General features: G+C 40.1%; 1 protein-coding gene across 2 annotated transcripts in view; it reads left to right on the forward strand.

The window, feature by feature from the left end:
• Positions 1 to 14,826, forward strand: part of MDGA2 (MAM domain containing glycosylphosphatidylinositol anchor 2) — a 521,930-nt gene that overhangs the window by 319,347 nt on the left and 187,757 nt on the right. Inside the window, exon 4 of one of the 2 annotated variants that reach the window (XM_018563520.1) lies at positions 10,357 to 10,565. In XM_018563520.1, coding sequence (XP_018419022.1) covers positions 10,357 to 10,565 — 209 coding nt within the window. The remainder of the gene's footprint in view (positions 1 to 10,356; positions 10,566 to 14,826) is intronic. The other variant, XM_018563521.1, reaches the window with a different exon arrangement.

Below are 14,826 nucleotides of genomic sequence, written 5' to 3' on the forward strand. Positions count from 1 at the left end.
GGCGGGGTTGTGGGGTGGATGTGTGGGGGGGGGGGCAGCACGGGTGACTAACAGCACCACCCCCCTGGCTGACAGCTCTGCTGCCCGCCACCTCCTGCCCTGCTGACAGGTCTGCAAAAAAACCCACTTCTCGGCGGTTGACAGCTCAGATGATTCCAAACCACATTAGTCCACCACTCCCCCTTCTCTTGGACGCCTCAGGTGGCGAATAAGGTAGTGGCGACCCTGTACATACCCTTCTTACAAACCGGGCCAACATTGGGCTGTTAAAAAAATATACAGGGATTCTGTGAATTTTACCATAAATAGCATTGCCAAGTCATGACTCAAATCTGTTTTAGGTCAAAACCCAGGCATGATGAATATACAATATTTGGTATAACTGTCAGTTTGGTGGGGTGTTGCCAGGCTCCACCCTTAGTAATTAAGCTTTCCATTATGCCATTGGTTTTCTACCTCTTAGATTGCAAAAAAATGTAGTGTAATTTATGTGATATTCTAAATATACTGTATATGCATAACCGATGTGACTGTCAAAATCAGCAGGGCAGTGTGTACCTTTTACCCTCCTCTACTTCGTGCTTACTATTAAATTACAGGGCACTTCAAAGCAACCCCATTGGGCAGCAAAAAATATCAGCCAAAAGTCTCCTGTGAGGAAGAAACTTGATACTTACTGGTGCCCACTGAAATTCTCCTTTTGCTGTCTCCTGCCGCACTATGTGGTTCCTCCCACTGACCACTGTGTCATGACAAGATGCAGTAACATGGGGTGGGGATGTCCAGATACCAGTTCAGATACCAGTGCCGATACTCTGCATTATCGCAAGAACTACCAGAGTTGCAGCGCGTGCAGCGGGGACCTGGCTCTGGCGCTCCACCACTGTCCTGAAATCATTAATTTTTATTTTGTTTTAGAAAAACTGTCACATGACAATAAACAAAAATGTATCAGTACTTGTATCTGTGAGTACTTGGACAAGTATCAGTACTTGTACTTGAAAAAATGTCCTTGTACTTGAAAAAATTGGATCGGTATATTAAAAAAAAAATAATCATACATTAAAACAGAGATGTACAAATCCCAGGAGCTCCGTGTGCTCCTTACAAATGACAGCTGCCTCCTAACTTTTGAGTTTTTCCCTAGTCTAGTCTTGGAGCTGGAAAAGTATCTGTACATATACTTGTACCAAGTACAGTACTTGGTATCTGAACATCCCTAACCTGGGGGTCATTTGGAGGAACCATGAAGCATGGCAGGAGGCAACAAAGGACGGATTCCACAAATGTGCTCTAAATCATGTAAGTATCAAGTCTGTTAGGGCCAATTCACACTATATGTGGTGACCGACATATTTAAGCAACTGCACAATGGCCATTACCACTAGGGCACATAGAAAATTGACGTAGCATGAGGTACACTGTGAAAAAAAATGCAGACATAATGCATTTTTTTGCCCCATTCTGGACTGAACTGCAGGTCACCACACCGTGGAGCAGTACACCACAGGGACCTGAATGGAGTGTACAATTTGTACTCTCCAAATAAAGTGAAGAAAAAAGTAAACAGTGTGATGCGCTGAGACAGCGCATGACACTGCACGATGACCGGAACACAGAACACACTAACCTGTCCGCTAAAACTGAGCATTTTATTGGACAGGCTAGTGTGAACGAGCCCTTATTTTACTTTAGAAATGTTGTTCCCTGACAGGGTTGCTTTAAGACACCCAATACGTCTACTATACAGAATTCAAATACTGGACAAAACCTGAATTCTTTATGAGCTTAACTAATCTCTATATATTTCAAAATCAATACCACAGTGTAATGTACTCTAATTATATATATTTTTTTAACCACCTTACTGATCAACCTATAAAACAGAATTAACTCACTTTCTTAATTTTATTAGGGATCATAGAGCAACACCTTAGCTCACCGATATGAGAATTTAAACCCAGAATACTTATTAAGATTATGGTAAAGCCACAATGGATTATTTTGCAGCAATATGATTTGTGTTAAGCAAATTACATACCAGGACAAAAAAAAATGGAATATTGTTTTTTCCACTTCCCTGTGAGATTACACAATAAATTGTTCATATTCTTTATAAGATTCTATTTTTAGTTAAGGAACTTAACCTTAAACAATACCGCTGCAGTATAATGCACGTTAATAAACATTCATCTTCTGGTATTCCTTTGGCACAGTGGGAATGCTACCACTGTGTTACCTTGGAAACTGTAAAAAGTAATTGATAAAAGTATTCAAATGCTATTGGTGTAACCTTAACTACCATTTTGTATAATTGTCTCCCATTTGTACCTTAAGGAGATCAACAAAAAGTGTTCAGGTATTCTTAATATTATCAGATATTCTCAAAAATTCAACAATACTAAATGGTCTTAAAAATTCACACTTTCCAATTATTGGCCAGAAATCAAAACCGTTTCATTTTATTGAATTTATTATAGAATATGTTTTAATTAAGTCTTTAGTGATTTTACCAAACTGCTTAATTCTTTACACAAAACTGTAATTGCTGGTTTGTGAGATAATTGGAGACTTAGGGTATATCAGTGAGGAGTGGGTAATGAAACAAATGGCCACAAGACACGGTATCGGGACATCCCTAACCAAAAGACAATCTCTCCAATGGGAGACATGACAGCTAAAAGAAAAAGGCAGGGGGTTCTACTCAGAAGTGCTTCTCATTGGTTCAGCATGGTCATGTGACCATGCTGACCAGTAAGCGCTCGCCATTTGCAAGTGTTATGCTGGATCATCTGTGTGTGCAGGACTGCAGTGCGGTGTATGGTGTTCAGACCGTACATTGGCTAGTGATACAGATAAACTGCATGAATAACGAAATTGGGCAAAGGTGGCAAAATGATTTGGGTAGTTAATTTTCTCACATTTTGTGAGAAAATGGAATGACACTTTATCCATTCTAAGCAGGAACCGGTGGGGCAAATTTAGATTTTGGGGGGTGCCCAAGTTTAGCCTTGCCTAGGGCAACACAAAACCAAAATACACCACTAAGGGTACCACACATTGAGGAGAATTTATCAAAACTGGAGCAGATAAAAAATCTGGATCAGTTGCCCACGGCAACCAATCCGCATATCTGCTCAGTTAAGATTTGAAAATGAAGCTGATTGGTTGCCGTGCACAGCTACTCCAGATTTTGTTTGTTCCAGTTTTTATGAATTCCCCTCATTGTTTTGACATTTTATATATCTTAGACAGAGTTGCCTCGAGATTTTGCATACTTTTAAAAGGTGCCATGACTGAAAAAGGGTTGGCAAATGCTGGTTTAAATAACTTTTTATATTTGCCTGCTGTGGGGGAAATGGGGGATTTAAGAGCCATGAGGTAATTTAATATAAATGGAAAAATATCATATATATTATGATATAATATAATATATATGGAAATAAGCTAGAAGGTCACATACATAATATTCTCTGTCAGGTATTGCCCTCATGGTCTTAAATAACATTGATGGTAAAAAAATATTGACTGGTTGAATGAAAATGTGCAACAGAATTATAGCAGACCTATGGTATATACTCCTCAATATTCTAAAAATAAGTCCCATAGAGGACAATGAAAACCTGTGAATCATACTTTTTTCCTTTCCTGCTTTAAGGAACAATTAAACATTTTTCTTTCTAAATTGCATTTCACTACAGTGCTGAAAGGTGAAAGGAGACCACGTGTCATGTCACACTTAGCCCACTTTTGTCCTAAAATTCCCCCGAGTACCAAGAACTAAATAAGATTTCAGGTCATATCACTCTAAAAATTGTTTCTTTTTTTTGTGTCATTGTATAACAGTTCATAATATGCCAATTTTCCCTCTTGACATCTCTCAATAAATTCTAGTTCTTCGATATTAAACAGATCATTGTGCCATACCATCTTGTCCTGTTCTCTTTTTCTAAAATACTGGACATTTCTGCCTCATCTATGTTCTTAACATAACATGATCAAACAATCTTCTATACCATATAATATATTGTATAGATGAAACAGTTGCGCCATTAAGGTCACACTATGGGTGAGTATTATGTGTAACCAAAGGAAATCCATACATGAAAGGTTTTTGCTCTATAGTCCATAGCCATTGATGGTTTCACAGAAAATGTCATTTTTGAATGCTGAGGTCACGTTATCTGCAAGAAAATCATAGACTCCCAGCGTGATGCGAGATTTCCACCATAACTCATTTTGATGGTCTAATCCCAGATACCGCACGTCTTCAATGTGCTTTATCAAATGTCTCTTAATTTTTAGTAGTTTCTCCAAGAGTCTGCACCCCTGACGTAGTTACATTATAAGACACTTTTAACAATCAATGGATAATTTTAGAATACAGTGTCATTTCTTCTTTTCTAACCCAACCAGGCCAAAACTGAAAGTCTGCCTTTTTTGCCAGAAAGGCTGGTATATCTGAAAATATATATGCAAGGGTCTGGTCACTTTTGGGCTGCATTGCCTCATTAGATACTGAAAAAGAAAACACATGATATGTATTAGACATGTGCGATTCGTTTCGTTCCGAAACGAAATTCGGACGAATTTTCAGAAATTCGGACATTCGGATGTATCCGAATTACACATATAACGAATGCAAACGAATCCGAATTTCCGTTTACGAAATTCATTAGCGGTAGTTCGTTCGACCGTTCATTTCGTTTTCATTTCATATTCGTTTTGTTCGTTCGTTGCAGCAAAGTGACAGAGAAGGAGAAACACTTTTTTTCCCCCTCAAATGTCACTTTGCTGCAACGAACAAACGAATAAGAAACAAAAACGAACGAACTACCACTAACGAATTTCGTCCGAATTCCGAATCTGAATTGACTTTCACACCCGAATCCCGAAAAACGAAATAACACAAAATCCGAATCAAAACACAACTAAACAATTTCTTTTCAAGTGCACATGTATAATATGTATTATCTAAATGTATTTACTTTCGTTACGTAGCAGAATGTATTGAAATATTTTATTAATACGGGTATCCGGTGACCTCCCAACGTGTCGTCACCACGCTCGTGCGAGATGACGTCATCGTGCAGGTCGGTAGTATAATTCAGTTTAATTTATTTATCTTAATCTAATTTAAATTATTTAATTTAACAAACAAGTTATTGAACAGGCCAGTCGTGATCCACTAAACCCTAGAAAATAAAACTACAGTTAAATACTTCATCTTATATAATCCGTAATATACATTAAAAATAAATAAATAAATAGTAAGGGTGGAATAAAATAATGTCTTCCATGAGTGGGAATGCAACCAGGTGCATGTCATGTGCAATGTATGCGTTCCTTGAACATGCGTTCGAGGGGGAATACAATTGTGCTAGATGTGAGCGAGTTGTCTGTTTGGAATCCCAGATTCTGGATCTAAGCAACAAACTGGCAACACTGAGGAGCATAAAAACTATGTGCATGCGCGGCCATCTTGGTGATGGGCGCTGACAGAGAGGAGTGGACGATCACCCGGCGGAATAAGTCATGCTGCCGTGTCCCCTCCTCTCTCTTGCAACTGTCGGACTCTCGGTCCATGATCGAGTGCCCGATTTTTCAGAGGCTGTCAGTCATTTTGTTGTCACACCTCCAATGGTGTCACCTGCGTGCGAGGCGCACCCCATGTATCCACCTTGTGACGCCACTGGGTAGGGGTTGGCTTTAAGGTGCAGTGGTTGGGTGGTTTCAGGTATGCTGGTGGGAAGGGGGGTGCTGGCAAAAGGGATGGTGAGGGGGTTGTTGCAGGCACATTGGTAAGAACTGCCTCCACTGAGGAGATGACGGCTGTAGCTTCACATGATGGCCGCAGTCCTTGTGACCAACAGCATTGGTCTGGAGGCAGGCAGGTTCAAGGTATCTGTTGCCAGGGCAGAGATTACAGTGCCTGTGTAAGTCACAGCAGAAGCTGGGGGTAGGTAGGGTGAGCTGATGGGACCAGAAATTATAAACTTATTTTCCATTACACTCACACGCCTACTTGAGCGGGTGCTCTGGATGTGCTTCCCAGTAGATGTGGCTGTGGTGGATGGTGCTTGTCTACATTTACATATCCGTGTTACTGCACAGGTGTGCAAGTGCCTTTGGGATAAGTGAAAATGTTGCTTATACCCGGTGCATGCATGGTAACAACACAATGGTATAAGTGCTACACTACCCCTAAAGCAGACCTGGCATTTAATGACTGTGCTGCTGAATGCCTCTAACGTCCTGCGCTCTCTGCAGATATTGGCAATCACCTACCAGCACAAGAAGTCTTTCATGACTAATAACCTTTTTGTGATTTGATGACGTCACATGATTTACTGAAGAGAGACGCAAAAAAAGTAATTAGTTACAGCATAGTTTGTGTCAGGAGTGAGAGAGCCAATCTCTCCAAAGCAAGGGCATATCACTTGCATATATTATTCAGAAAAATAGGTTCTCCCCTTGAAAAATGTCCTGTTCCTGTGACAGTTTTAAAATGTTGAATTACTCATCACTTTCTGCAACAATGGTGTACAGGAAAAAGAGGGTGATGCTCCCCAGCAGGGAAACACTTAGCAATAAAAGCCTAAGGGTTTTAACATTTCCTGACTCTATCCAGAACATGTACTGTTCAGCAATATTGAAACAAGTTGGCCTTGATGGCATTCTAATGTATTTTTTAAGCTTTAACTATTTTTTAAGCCTTTTTATTGCATTGTTCTGTTAAGTCTAGACACTCTATAAATAAAAACAAACCGCATTTTTAAATGATGTAAATTGAACAAAGGAAAAACAAAGCAGTAAAAGCCATTTTCTAGAAATCTAGAAAACTGAAAATAATTTGAAGTATTTTCCTTTGGAGGTTCCAAGATGTAAACAGCTGTTTCACACCATGCCAGATGAAGATTTGTTTCATTTATTTCTGAAATTGATCTGGTTTCCTTTCCGGCAGAAGTGATTTGACTTACAGTATATGAAAAGGGTCAAAAGGCATAAAAGGGATTTAATTTTCTAAAATGTTAACAGGGCTCTTAGACTGTCTGGGCTCAAGGTGATTCTTTAGCCTTGTTTAGTAAGATAGAAGAAAATACTTCTGAATGTACTCTTTTGGGCATATCGTTGCATTGGACTTTCAGTTGTTTGTTAATAGAAATGCCAATTCTTACCGTTTAATATTGTGGCAAGGCCTACTTCTATACCAAAGAAAGGTGTGTGTTACAAGAGTGAAAGGAGTCGTTTCTGTGAAAACAAATAAATAATTTGGATTCTCAGCTTCTTTCCACAAATAGAGATAGGAACTTCGGCAATCCAGATGCAGATCAAATGTGTCTATTTATTGACGTAAATTCAGCATATCACACTGGTGCAACGTTTGGGGGTCTCGCAGGATCCCTTTCCTCAGGCAGAACATGTCACTTGCATCCCATTTGAAGCAGCTTATCCAGAATCTATGTACTCTCGTTCCAGCTTTGCACTACAAAAGCAATCTACTTTGGATCCAGCAACTCTGTTCCATCTATTTGTAATTAGAGAAAGTCGCACTCAAGGGCATGACAATGACAACACAAAAGTCATAGCTTTACAAACATTAACATTAATAATAGGTGTATTAGGACTATGTTTTCCTCTTCAGCCTGTGAATATTGCAGACATTTAGGATGCTGGTCACACCAGTGCACTTTGATACCAGTAGTATACATTTTTAATACATGCAAACTGCAGTCATTGTTTTTTTCTAGCCAGTGGTTCTATTCATGTGTGTGATTATGCGCATTGCATAGTAATTCAGAAGCTTATGGGAAAAGGCACGAAATGCACAGAAATTTGAAATAATTGGCAGTTGCATGCACTTTTGAATGAATTAGGCATGAAAAATTTCCTAGTTGTGAACTTTTGACGTGAGGTGTCCTTGGATGAGCTAAAAATGCATTTCAGAGCATCTAAATGCGCACGATGAAAACAAAACACACATAAAATATGTGCATTACTAGGCAATTTCCAATAACCCAGAGAATTTTTAATAAAACGTGATCTATGTTTGCTGCCTGAAAACCGGCTTCTTTGGAAGCACATCGAGCAGGAGGGAGGCAGCAGCTGCCTGTACTCTCCCTGCCAGTAAATAGGGCTTTTGCAAATATCCATAACCTTTTCTCCAAATCACAGGAGCACAAACACCTTGCCTCTGTTTTGATCTTTGGAAATATTGTTAGGATAATGGAATAAACAGTAACCTTAATGCTGTACCGTTCTAAAGTTCAAGGAGTGTGGTAGGAGGATTTTGAACAGGAAAAATATAAATAGTATTTTTGGCTTTATATACTGTAACTGTATGATTTTGCATTGCTGCACATCTATATCTAGCTTATACACTGAGTGGCCAGATTATTATGACCACCCCATCAATACTTCGTTGGGCCACGAGATGACTTTGTTGGGCCGCCTTGTGACTCCATGAGATGCTGAAAGGTGATGCGAAGAATCTGACACTGCACTGTTGCCCTTCTGTTGTCTTGTACCAGTCTTGCCACTCTCCGTTCAGCCCTAACATTGACTAGTCGCTGATGGCCACAATTCGCACGTTCAGACCCAGATTTTCGGCTGACAGTCCAGTCTTTAAACACTTTAACAACAGCTGCTCTTGAACATTTAACAAATTCTGCTGTTTTGCTGATACTCGCTCCATGGCTTGAGCGCCAACAATCATCCCACATTCAAAGGCTGTTAAATCGTGTTGTTTACCCATATCTTCAGAAACAAATCACTTCTACTGTCGTGGTAAACAACCTGCTTCCTTATTTATGATGGTCTGGCCCTCTAGCAACTTCAGCGCCAAATTCTAGCTAATTATAGCTAATTTGCCTACAAATGTCAGGTGGTCATAATAAACTGGCCACTCAGTGTATTCTCTAATGTGACCCCCCTCCTGAACCATACTGCACACTTTTTAAAGTTTTACTTTCCAATGGTGCAGGTGGTGGAGAGTGGTGTTCCCGTTTCACTACTGCCAGGGCTACATCTATTTATGTATAGACGTATCCGTCAAATATTAGGGGCCTCCTGTCTTGCCATACTTGTAGCAGTGTGGGTCAGAGTGGACTTGGGGGGTATAAATACTACTTACAGTATAAGAAATATATTAGCCACTGAGACTCCTAAAGGAGAAGCTTGGGGACTTTACCATATGGTCAAATGGCCAATAATAGTTTGCTTTCCAGATGGGGATTGCAATTGAAAGTGAGACATTGTGATCCCTGTCCATTGGACCATGATTTTGTCATGCACCACATCGATAGCAAGTTATGGCTCTGCTGCTGATGTGAACTTTGTTGGAGGATAAATACTCTGCAAGATATCTGTTTGTATGTGATAAGAAGTGGAAGAACTACATACAGTATGGCAATATATTAGCTTTTGAGACCATCAGCCTCAATGAACAAACAGAAGTATGCAGCAACTCATAAATTCACCTTTACTGTTGCTAGACTAATGCAGGATAGACTCTTAATTGGTATTTCTAGATACTGTACTGATACTGAAATATCACTTTGCTACTTGCATATTGAATACATCTACACATGTTCTCAGGTGCAAAAATCTGTACATATTGTACTGTCTTTCAGTATAGTGTGGAGAGCGTGCTAGCTGGACTTTGTGCTGCTTACGGTTAAACACATTGCTAACCAAGAAATTAGGGAATGGGTGATTAGTTGTTCTGCTGCTTCATAAACTCCTGGCTACTAATAGCGAGAGATAGAGTAGTAGAAAGCCTAATGTACAACTCTCCTATCTCCTAAGAGCTCACTCTAGTGGTAGCTAAGAGTGGCATTTTAAGCAGAGTAGTATAATCCCTTCTAGTTTTTTTTTGCTCAGACTGCAGGGACAAAGAGCTAGAGGGTGTGCTTTAAAAGTGTATATATTATTTAAGTTTGTATCAAACTGCAACCCAGATCCAAGGGATGGCCTACAATAAATTATGTAAAATTATGGAAACTTTTCCTATAAAAGTTTTCCTACAACTATTGTACAGTATATGTCTTCAGGTATCACAGGACATTTATCAGAGCTAAAAAAAAAATCCCACACTTGTAATTTTACAAAATATTCCTCAGAGAGCCAGGTGGTTTGTAAAAATGCTTTGCACACACGCACAAATGCTCCCTAAGTTCTGCTAGTCTGCAGAAGATTCTTTGGAATATACATTTATAACCTGGTAGCATTCCTCCAGGAGTTTGCTTGCTGTATATCACAAGGACTCTTGTAGAAGGCAATGCATACAGTTAAAGGATGAATTGATGACAACTTTTTTTCTTGGTTAAGTTACAACTTGTTTTATTTCTTTTCCAGATTTGGATGATCCCATTGTGACTGTCCATCAAAGCATAGGAGAAGCAAAAGAACAATTTTATTATGAGCGGACAGTTTTCTTACGATGCATTGCGAACTCCAATCCCCCTGTCCGATACAGCTGGAAACGAGGTGAAGAGATTTTGCTTCAGGGGTCGGACAAAGGAGTGGAGATATATGAGCCTTTCTTCACCCAGGTAGGAAATAAGGTATCCATCATCCTTTTTCCATACTACTTTATAAAATAGTTTTTTTTTTTTACTTGTTTGTCCTTAAAAAAGGGGACCTTTCACATGTTTTGAGTGGAAGGGGTTATAAAAAGGCAAGGGTGTGAATCGGACATCTACAAATATTTATTGTCTGGCTTGGGAACAATATGTATAAACTGCATAATAATGCAACTAAGACAGCCTTCCAACAAACCATGAAGGTAAAACACACTTGTTGATTGGTTAATAACCTCACTGAAAGTTTGTGCGGAGATGACAAGCTGTTTGTGATCACATAGTTGCCTTTTTGGCAGAGCTCAACAGTCAAATTGTAAGTTCCAGTGCAGGTTATTGGATCATCCTTTTCACAAGACTATATCCAGAGTGGGTTAACAAATTGTTTTAAGGTGAAGTTCTTCATTAGATGCTGTCATTAATAAATGTTATACCATTGTGTTGCCTGGAGTGGTACAGCTCCCCTAAAATTGGTAAAGCGTACTGTAATATGTTGATGAAGGTGGTGAAGGGCTTTACCCATTCCTGTAACAGCTCTGTTGTGGCCCTCGTACTCAGAGGAAGTGCTGTGAGGTCATAACCCCCCTCCCCCATTGTCAACAGAATGTTATTATTTAAACAGAATATTGCTATGTAAAGGGAAAAAATTCCAAAAATGTAAAACAAAAATCTGACTGCCTGTTACATTTCCCCAGGCCCTAAAAGGTCAAGGCAGTGCAAACACCATCAAAATTGTTTAGTGTAGGACAAAGTGTATAAAGTGCAGCAGTCAAGAGTGCAGGGTTTATGGCTGTGTAAAATACAGAAAACCTTGCAGCTTAAAGTGGTCAGGAGTTAATGCCTGCTTTATGAAGCTGATCAGTGCTGTGTGTCCCCTTAAATGTTAGTGCTCAATGGTGAGTGTCCTATAACTGATGGTGGTCAGTGATATTTTTCACCCCCTAGGATTGGTGGTCAGTGTACCTTCTTTGTGGACAATATTGCTCCTTGCTGCTCTGGTCAGTGTACCCCCTTGCTGCTCAGTGCCTCTTTGTGTTTAGTGTGCTCCCCTTTTGTTGGTGGTCATTGAAAGCAGTGTTATTTTATGCTACCCATGCTTGGTTTCTGCAGCATCCTTTTTTAATGGATCTCCAGAAAATTGACTTTACCTACCTGCAATTTTTATTACAATGATGGTAAGTCTGACAATTTTACTGTCATCCTTACCATACATAGAGATTTTCCAGCTCATGGGACAACAATCTGAGCACCAGCCTATAGAGTGATTGTTACTGGAGTCAGTTAACTCTGCAGTTAAATATGTGGTAGCTTTCTTCAAGAGGTAGGAATTCTGATTCTAGAGTATTTAGAGATAAAGCTCAGTAAATGTTAAAGATGATTTAAATGAGCAAGAGAAAAAATGGTGGAGAAAATGTTTTACAAAAAGTAAACACTAAGCAACAGCAAATTAGGTGAGATTTAAAAATTAAAAAGTACTTAACAAAGTCCACCTGGTCTTTGGCCTCAGCAGAGTCCAATTCACTTCAGCATAAGTCTGATTATGATGGAGTCATTGGCCCTCAGAATAGCTCTCAGTATGTACACATAATCTTGTTAGCAAAACAAGATCTCCGGAGCTGCAGATGCAGCCATCTTTTCTGGTCCCTTTTTACAGAAACAGCATAACCAATCAAATGGTCTACTAGTTTTTCTAACTGTATCAATAGTTTCAGGTAACCATGTTTTACAGTCTCATAACCAACATATTATTACACGGAATTAAATCATAGTTTGATAGAGACTAAATATACATCAGATGCTTATATTGTGTAGGAGGGTTAATGTGCCCAGTTAGCCTTCAGTACTTTATGGCATAGGCATACCTGGTATCAAAAAGATTATTATTGTATGATACATTTGTGCAGCCATGTTTTCTAAAAATATCTCCAATCTTTACAGTGTGTCCAATATTATTCTTTTTAACCCCTTCGTGACTGACGACGTACAGTGTACGTCGCCAGCATCAGGGCTGTTTAAACAGACTCCCGGCGACTTTTGCCGCCGGGAGTCTGTTTAAACTTGTAGAGCCGACTGTCGGCTTTACAACAGAAGCGATCCTGGCGACTTACCTGTCGCCAGATCGCTTCTGCGTCCCGAAGAAGGGGCTCCCCCCCCCGCCGGACACCCCCGCCGTGCTTCCCGGGCTCCGTTGCCCCTCCTACGGGCCGGGACCGGCGATCTTTGTGTCCGCGGGGAGCTGGGTCGCTGGGTCGCGGGGAGCTGGGAACTTCCGTTCATCGATCCCCTCCCCGTTCTATGGGACCGGGAGCGATGCAGATTGCATCACTTCCGGTCCCTGGGCTGTCAGTTCTGGGCTCCTGCAGCCCAGGTCTAAGCTATTGAAGTGCGATCTGCACTTCAATAGCTCATTTCTAGTGTAAAGGTGACACTGAGGGTCTTTTGGACCCCCAGCATCACCTTAAAGAGGACCTGTCACCACCATCTGCTAGCAGTCAAAGTAAAGTTAAAAAAAAACAAACAGTTTTTAAAATTGGGCGTTGGGTGCGCCTACGCATGAAAACGACGAACGCGCTACACATGTTGGGTATCGCCGCGCACGCCGGAGTGAGAGCAATAATTCTAGGGCCAGTATTTTGGGGTATCTCTAAATTGATGACCTGTGGGGGCTTTTAAAGCGTCTTTTATTGACTTTTTGGGGTACTGCAGTTTTTCGCCGTTTCACGGTCGCACGCAATCTGTAAACTGGGCATGTTGGGTATCGTTTTACTCGTTGTAACCTCATCTTTTATATTTCATTTAAAAAATTGGTAATTTGTTGTGTTTTGGGGCATTTAATTAAATTTGTCACTAAATTTTGGGGTTTAATAAGGAGTTGCGCTAATATTGCGCAACATAAAAATTTTCAACTACCACCATTTTATTCTATAGGGTCTTGGCATTCAGAAAATATATAATGTTGGGGGGTTTTATGTCATTTTCAGGCCTAAAATGTGGAATATAACATGGGTGCAAAAAATGAAAAAAGGGCCTCAGTCATGAAGGGGTTAATTATTATTTGTAACATAATTACCAGGTTTCTAAAAGTCTTAGGTGCAGATGCTGGGATGTAGGCACCCCAGAACTACATCTCTCAACAGTCTTTACCTTGAACATAGTATGTGGACCCACTCTTTGGAAGGATCAAGGCACAAGAATTGTTTCGCTGGCAAAGAACTCAGTGTATGCATGTGCCATGGGAAAGAGAGGGGCTGGGAAAAGACCAAGTTCTGACATTTAGCAGGGAGGGCCGAAGGCACATGTTAGGATTTTGGTGCAGCAAAGGCACTATGTTGTCAGTCCACACAGAATGTTAGGATCTGGCTGGATTTCTGGATATAAACTGTAGATATTTTTCTGTGCAATCAGCATTTTAAGGGGCTACAACCTTGGGAACTGTTTTACAGATGTACTACATGTTTTTTTTTTTTTTTTTAATTGTGCTCTGAAATACTTGCTGCATTAACTATCTGTTTCTTTAGCAAAATATAGGCATTGTAGAGGAGTTAGAAGACAGAAAGAAAGAAGTGAGATAGCAGAAGAAAAAAGGAAGGGCAAGGAGAAAAAAAGGTTGGAGATGCTTTTGGGGAACTAGCTCTGTGTTTGATTCATTTATTACAGAAAGTTGAGTTAGTCTATATTTCAGGTGGAGAGGGCAAAAGAGTCAAACCTGGACCACTAGCATTTATTTACATGGTGTTTTTTTTTTGGATTCAGTGTTGAGAAAGTGCCTCATACCTAGAAGCATGTGTGTTTGCTTTTAATGTTTTTATAAAGACACTTTGTTTATACATATTTGGTTTTCTTTGGTTATTTTCACCCTTTAAATACATTTTGGTTATTCAAATTGATGTGTGAATAAGGTTGCCACCTTTTTGTTTTGGAAAAATAAGGGACAGAGGGTGGAATAGGGGGCAGGGCTAATAGTGGTGCATGCATTCACATCCAGAGTCCTCCCTTTCCTCAGTATCCACCTTTCACTTTATAAATACCCCCTTTACAGCAGAATCCCCCCCCCCTTTCAATGACATCAGAAGTGCCCCCTTTTGCATCAGCAGCCCCCTTTTATATCATAGCCCCCTCTCTCACATCAGAAACCTTCGCATCATAAGTCCCTTTCACCTCAGAAGTCCCCTCTTACATCAAGGTCCCACCTTTCTACATCTGGAACCCCCCCCCACCCCCCTCCTCGTAATCCACACATGCCACA

Source organism: Nanorana parkeri, unplaced genomic scaffold, assembly GCF_000935625.1.
Source record: "Nanorana parkeri isolate BGI_ZX_2015 unplaced genomic scaffold, ASM93562v1 scaffold670, whole genome shotgun sequence".
Taxonomy (NCBI): domain Eukaryota; kingdom Metazoa; phylum Chordata; class Amphibia; order Anura; family Dicroglossidae; genus Nanorana; species Nanorana parkeri.